Genomic DNA, 7,250 nt, shown 5'->3' with positions numbered 1-7,250 from the left:
ACCCACCCATCCACCCACCTATCCATCCATCCATCCATCCATCCACCACCCACCCACCTACACATCCACCCATCCATCCCAGAATCTGGCTCTTGCCTCTTCCTTCCCCTAATCCTCTGTTGGTGTGAAACCCTATCACAACCACTTGTTCAGGCCAGGTACAATGGCACACTCATGTAATCCTAGCTACTCAGGAGGCTGAAGCAGGAGGATTATAAGCCTAAAGCCAGCCTGGGGAACTTAGAGATTTCATGTCTGGAAATTAAAAAGAAAAAAAAAGGGCTTGAGATATAGCTCAGTGAGAGAGCCTCTCTGAGTTTAATGCCCAGTACTGGAAACAATTTTTTTTTTGTCTAGAAGGAGTCTGCCGCCTTTTCTCCTCCCTTCTCCTTTCAAAAGTGTTTATGTGTTTGTGTGTTGTGTGCACATTTGTGTGCAAACTCTCCCCCACCCTCCCACCCACTAAAACTGGCTGCCTCAGCCCCAGCTCCCTGCCCAGCCCAGCAGGTTCTCTGGGCCATTTCTCTTCCTCTCTTCTACCAGCACTTTTTCTTCAGGTGGAGATTTGCTATGAGCTTAGGCTAGTCCAGAGCTCACCATGTAGCCTGAGATCACGCGAGCCTCCCGCCTCAGCCTCCCAAGAGCTGGGATTATGGGTGGGCACCACCATAGCCAGATCTAGCTGTCCTCCCTGGCCTCCTGTGCACCCTGCCTGGGTTGTGATCATCAGAGCCCCTAACCAAAGCCCTCCTGAGGCCCCGCTGCTGGTGAGAAGAAGCTCCCTTTGCTGGGTCTGGCACCCACCTCTCCCCCTCAGGCTCCTGTCCTGACCTCTCTCAGCTCTGCTGCAGTGTGGGGCAGATCCAAGGCTACTGGTGCTCGTGTTGCCCACAGTGTTTGGCACATACCCAGTGTCCACAGGGTGGGGGGGGGCTGGGAAGGGCTCAGCTCCTGAGGCCACCTTCAGGGTGACTTGGGGGGCTTGGCCTGTGTCCCAGTGATAGCCTCTCTAGAGCCTGCAGGAGCAGAGGTTGGGCCTGTGTAGTTTAGGCTAGTCCAAGAACTGTGGCCCACCCGAGTTCTTGATGTCTGGGCCTCGCCATGACCTTGGCCTGACCTTCATGAAGGACCGTGACCTCCCTATCCTTCCCAAGAGAGGCTTCAACCAGAGGGCTCTAGAAGACCCAGACCTAGAGCAGAACCCCATACCTGGCCTTTTTGCCTCCCCACCACGCTCTCACCCCAGTGTCCCCAAAGGGGCAGGTGAACTGTGACACTCAGACTTAAGCTGGCCACAGGGTCAGGAGCGGGGGACTTTCACTAAGGTGCCTGCTGGAGGCTTGGCTCTGCTCCATGCTGGCTGTGTGACTCCTGGTGAGACACTGAACCTCTCTGTGCTGTAAGGATTAAGTGAGTCACCATAGCAAAGCCTCAGTTGTTGGCTTTGGTTGGGCTCAGGAGCGAGGGGAGGTGGTCAGGGCTTCCTGTGGTCCCCAGGCCTGGCTTCCTTCCCATGGGGCTCTTCCTGCAGGCTCAGCCATTGCCTACTCCGCGTACACCTTCCCGGATGTGCTGGTGCACTCAACCTTCCGGGACTACTACGTGGCCCTGGCCGTGTTCAATACCAGCCTGAGCACCGGCCTGTCCTGCTACTCCAGGTACCAGCTGGCTGGGGGCTGGGAGGGGGCAGTGGGATGCAGCCTCAGCTCTGGGACAGCAGGTGCCTGCACGGCCTCTCCAGGCCCTTTCTGGGGAGGCCGGGAGGAGCAAGCCCTGCCCTGTGACCCTTGGAGGTAGCAGGTGAAAGGACAGCCATTCAGCCATTCCCAGATGCCCCCAGAAGTCCCAGGAGGGACTGCCCCTTCCATGAGAGTGTAGCAGGCAGTGTCGCCTGGCTGGGGACACGGGGTACTACCTGTGGCCTCAGGTCTGAGCATGGAGGGAGATTGGACGCTTCAGCCACAGGGGAGAAAAGGAAGGAAAGGCCTTTGGGCTCAAATGAAGGGGGCCACTGGGGTCCAGGGATTGCTGAGGCGCAGGCACCCATGGGTCCCTGCGTAGACAGGAACTTCCTGGTCTCATCTCCGTGCCTGCGGGGCTGCCAGGGGCCGAGAAGGGCCAGTGACCCTCTGTGTTCTCGTCCCCAGGTTCTCAGGGTTTCCCTACTCTTCCGGCCCTCTGTCTCCCGTGTTGGGGACGACAGAGCCGCTGGCCCCGATGACTGCGGGGCAGGAGGGCAGAGGGCAGGACAGGCACGCGCGGCTTCCATGGACCTGCGCGGCTGTGACGCTTGGTCCGTGTGGTGCATCACTTGAGATGAGCACCAGGCAGCAGCCTCGTGCGCTGCGGCATTGGCGGGATGGGACGAGAAAAAGCGCGTCCTCTCCACGCAGTGGGGACCGAGCCCCGCGCCTGCCCGCGCTGCCCACTGCCCGCGTAGAGCTCCCGGAATCCCAGCTGCTGATCCCTCTAGCTGTGTCACAAATGTGTCTGATCATGCCTGTCTAAAGTGAAGCTTCTCCCCCAGTCTAGTGTTTCCCGCCACCCTCGTTCTGGACACAGGAGGTCTGGCTCCCTATACACCAGCCCTTGATCCCGGAACGCAGAGACTCTGGCGCTTTGGGGGCGTGGCGTGCTCTGGAGTTTGCTCCTGAAACCGCTGGCTGTGGCGACACCCTGTGGCCCGGTGTGGAATTGCACCTTGGGAATAAGAGCCGCTCTGGCTTCTTGCTCAGAGGCCTTTTCTCCTCTAGAAGAAAACTGGGTGTATCCCTGGAGCTGGGTGTGTCTTGGGATGCACAAGGCCTCTTCCCTCCCTGGAACAGGGGTCGCTGTCCCCAGGGCTGAGGGATGGGCCTCAGGCAGCTTTGGGCAGGGTGTGGGGAGCCTGAGCTTCCAGCCCCGCCTCTGCCCTTAGGGAGAGGGCTCTGTAACTGATGTGGTCCCTGATCTCCTGTGCTGGGGACACAGCAGCAGCTACAGTGATGTCCTGGGTCACAAGCACCAGAGAGACCCAGCCAGGAGTACTAGGATCTCAGGGCCCAGTGGGAGCAGCAGATGGTACTGGAGAGAGGGTCAGCGTGGCCGGCTTGTGGGCTGGGGCAGAGGTCTCCCTCAGGTGGTGGCCAAGCACAGGACCAGGCAGAGCTGCTGGTGAGACTGTGGGGTCAGGGCCCTCGGTGGCTTCTGCCCACCAGCCCATGCTGGGCTGCAGCCCCGTGGGAGGACCCCGCCCCCACCCCACAGTGCATGGAGCCTTCCTGGCACCCAGGCTGCCGGCTGGTGTGGGATAAACATCCCAGGATCCCTGTGGGTGACCTGGGTCCCCCCGGGCACCAGCTGGGGCCTCTCTTGTTAGCTGCGGCTCAATCTGGCACTGTATGCTCCTGGGAGGTCTATGCCAGCCCTCACCCCCATCCCAGTGGCCACTGGACTCTGAGAAAGCCCCTTGCAGGATGAGTTCTCCACGGGAGGTGTCACTTCCACAGAGGGGGTGTCACTTCCCCAGCAGGGGCTGAGGAAGGAGTCACCAGCATCAGGTGACAGCCTGAGGCTTTCCCAGATGCATGTGTGCGTGACTTTCCGAGATTCTGTCTCCTTTTCCTCACTGCCCTCCCTGATTTAGGTTCCTCGAAGCCCAGAAGCCTGGGCTTTCCAAGCTGCTGCGCGTCCTGGCCTTCGCGTACCCCTATGTGTGGGACTCCCTCCCCATTTTCTACAGGGTAAGCACAGCTGTGTCTCCTCCACTGTCCTCGGCAGAGGGTGTCCAGGGACGCCCCAGCTGCTGGGGGTCAGGAGACCCCCCTGGGCACTGCAGGACCAGCAGATGTGGGAGTCAGGTGGAGCAGGCAGTCTGGGGGTTAGTGAGGAGAGCAGAGAGGGGGTCTGGAGGTGAATCTCTGATACTTGCTGCCAGCCCTGGGCAAAATCTCTGTGCCTGCTTTCTCCCATCTGTGAAAGTGAGGACACCACTTCCAGGCTGTGCAAAAGGTTCTGAGACTGCTAGCACAGTGAGTGCCAGCTGGGGTGAGAGCCCAACCCGTGCCTTATCTTAGGATATCATCAGTTAGTGTGTGATTGCAATTGAAGAAAAGGTATGAATAAGGATCTTAGAGGACAAAGAGAGCCAGCGTAGTGGTGCACACCTCTCATCCCACACGTGGGAGGCTGAGGCAGGAGGATCTTTGTGAGTTTGAGACCAGCCTGGGCTACAAAGTGAGCTCAAGGCCAGCTTGAGCTACATGTGAGACCCTGTTTCTAAAACAAACAAATAAAAATAAAACAAAGACCATGAGTTCAGGTGTAAATAGACAACTTTCTACTCCAGAGTAGCAAAATTATCCAGCAGGATTTTTCTTTTCCTCTCCTCCTCTCCCTCCTTTTCTTCTCTTCCCCTCCCCTCTTCCTCTTTTTCTTTTATAATTGAATAGACCAAGGCTGGGGAGCATGTGGGGGAATGGAGCTGGCTTGGGCCTCTCCTGACCCACTTGGGGCAGGCGTCCTGCTGCCCTGGGCTGCCTGTCCTCCGGGGCCTGGTCTGAGCCGTGCAGGCCTCCTGCAGGTTCCCCAAGGCCTGGCCTCCCCTCAAGGCCCGCTGTTTCCCTAAACCCCTGCAGCTCTTCCTGTTCCCGGGAGTCAGCGCACAGAACGAAGCCGTCCTGTACCACTGGAAGCACACGGCCATGACCCTGCTGGCCTCCTTCCTGTACTCTGCACACCTGCCCGAGCGCCTGGCCCCTGGCCGCTTCGACTTCATCGGTGAGTGGGTGGGGTCTCCTGGCTGGGGAGAGGCCACCCTGACCCTGTGGCTGCAGAGGGCTGGGGGACAGGAACCTGTAGGGGCGGGGACAGAAGCCACTCTGGATGTCACTGCCTAGGCCCAATGCTCCTGCCTACCATACTTGGATAAGGTAGAGAGAGGGCTGCACACCAAGTTGGGGACCATAGGGAAAAATACCCCGGGCACCCAGTGTCAGCACTCTGGCTCTGCAAATACTCCGTCTGCTCCCCTTTGTCCTGTACTCTTGGGAGTTAGGGGGCAGCGCCAGGTGACCCGTGATGACAGATGTAACCAGATGTTCGGGAAGGTCACACAGACTTGGGGGCATACCCAAGGCCAGGGTGGCATCACAGGCCTCCCTTCTTCCTGGGGACACGATGGATTTGGCAGTTCTCCTGCCTCAGCTTCCCGAGTGCTGGGAATTTTGTCGAAATCCACAGCCTGTGGCTGGGTGTTGTGCCCTACCATGTCTGTCCTCTTGGAGCTCGTTGGAGCTATAAAGTACTTGTGCAGTGCAAGCCGAGTAAGTACTTTATAGGAGGCGGGAGGGCGAATTCCCGTTGGTTCCATCCTCTGTCACTTTTGTAACCCGAATGGAGGAACCCATCAGGCATCCCCTCTGGAGCCTCCATCCTCCTGGAGGCCTCTGCTTTATCTTGGGGGCCTGGCTGTTCTGGCTGGGGGCTCTGAGGCATCTCCGAGGATAGCTCCTGGTCACCCACCACACAGAGCTTTCGTTTTTGTCTCACTAAAAGGCAATCCATTCTTTTGTTCTGTTTTTCTTTTTTTTTCCTCTTTGTTTTGTTTTGTTGTACTCACAGTTTTTTTGAGACCAGGTCTTACTATGTAGCCCAGACCGGTTTCAAACTCACTGCGCTATTCCTGCCTCAGTCTCCTGAGGGCTGAGACTACAGGTGTGCGACACCACGCGTGGCTCACACTGCTTCTTACAGATATTTATGTTTTAAAAGCTAGATTTATTAAGGTGTGTTCTCCGGATGAAATAATCTCCCAATGTCACGCAGACAACTCAGTGATATTTTCGTGTACCCACTTAGACAGTGGTCAGAGCTGATCCACTTTAGAAGACCTCAGTCGCCCCAGCACCACCCCGGGTGCCCCAGGGCCGAGTCCCCGTCTCTGCCCTGGCCTCGGGCTACCGCTGCAAAGGTCCTGTCTCCTCTGAGTGACATCTGCCAGGTAGCCTCAGCATCCGCCAGGGTCCCACCTTCAGCGGAGGCTGCCCCACTGTGAGCCCCTCTTGTGTGTCTGCCGCAGGTCACAGCCACCAGCTGTTCCACGTGTGTGTGATCCTGGCCACGCACATGCAGACGGAGGCCATCCTGCTGGACAAGGCCCTGAGGAAGGAGTGGCTCCTGGCCACCTCTCAGCCCCTGTCCCTCGCGCAGATTGCCACCGCCCTGCTGCTGTGTCTCCTCTTCAGCCTCGGCAACATCATGTATTTCTCCGCGGCTCTGTATCGGACTCCGGAACCAGAGTTACAGAGAAAGGAGACATGAACCTTGCAGGCCGGACGCTCCCTGTGCCTAGTGTCACTGCTAGGCAGTGACTCCCACATGCTGTAAGGTGGCGGCATAGTGCTGACTTAAAGGCCGAAAGGGCCCCAAGGACTTCAGAGTGCCTTTGGCTGGGCTCACGTCGAAGGGTATTACTGGGAATATTTCTCTAAATGGGTATTGATTCTAGATGTGTGATTTTAAAATGGGCTCAAGTAAGTTTTTCTTTTCTCTCCTTAATATGGTACTGAGAATTGAACTCTGGGCCTTGACACTGCTATATATATCCTGGCAGCCTTGAAATGTTTTTACTTTGAGACAGGAGCTTGCTAAATTGCCCTGGCTGGGTTCAAACTAGCAATCTTCCTGCCTCAGCCTCCCAGAATGCTGCATGCACTAACACCCCCGGCTGATCTCCCTGGCTCAGTACTGGGGATCGAACTCAGGACCTTGCACTTGCCAGGCAGGTGCTTATGCCACTGAGCTATCTCCCCGGCCAATTGTCTTACTCTTTAAAAACTGAAGCTCATTGGGTGAGTTTCATGTAATGAAAGAAGCTTTTTCTGAGGCTCCCAGAGTGACCTGGCAGCTCCTCTGGGAAAACCAGCAGGAAGGGTCCCAAAGAGGACATGGGAAAGAGGAGGGGATGTGAGTGGGACCCTTGGGGACTGGGGAGGATTCAGGAGTTCACAGAAACCAGCTTGGTGAGGGAGGGAGCCAGAAGGGAAGCCTTCCACAGGTCTACTCTGCCTCCAAAGTACAAGTTTCTATACCATAATAGATTTGGCGATTCTCCTGCCTCAGCTTCCCGAGTACTGGGAATTTGTTGAAACCCGCAGCCTGTGGCTAGGAGTTGTGTCCCATCATGCCTGATCCTCATGGTGCCCTTGGAGCTATAAAGTATTATGCAGTGTGAGCTGAATGTGTTACACTGTGGAGGCGGGAGGGTGAAT

The 7,250-nt window shown here is 57.1% G+C and overlaps 1 protein-coding gene across 3 annotated transcripts in view; it reads left to right on the top strand.

The window, feature by feature from the left end:
- The window catches only part of Paqr5 (progestin and adipoQ receptor family member 5), a 41,306-nt gene extending 34,718 nt beyond the window's left edge, over positions 1-6,588 (top strand). For all 3 annotated transcript variants that reach the window (XM_023712533.1, XM_004628781.2, XM_023712534.1), the window contains 4 exons: positions 1,532-1,658; positions 3,626-3,722; positions 4,617-4,758; positions 6,059-6,588. In XM_023712533.1, the coding sequence (XP_023568301.1) occupies positions 1,532-1,658; positions 3,626-3,722; positions 4,617-4,758; positions 6,059-6,300 (608 nt within the window). In that variant the 3' untranslated portion in view covers positions 6,301-6,588. The remainder of the gene's footprint in view (positions 1-1,531; positions 1,659-3,625; positions 3,723-4,616; positions 4,759-6,058) is intronic.
- The last annotated feature ends 662 nt before the right edge of the window (positions 6,589-7,250 follow it).

The sequence above is a fragment of the Octodon degus genome, unplaced genomic scaffold (genome assembly GCF_000260255.1).
Source record: "Octodon degus isolate 3935 unplaced genomic scaffold, OctDeg1.0 scaffold00026, whole genome shotgun sequence".
NCBI lineage: Eukaryota > Metazoa > Chordata > Mammalia > Rodentia > Octodontidae > Octodon > Octodon degus.
The sequence above is the reverse complement of the archived record's forward strand: the minus strand, read 5'-3'. Positions and strand labels throughout refer to the sequence as shown.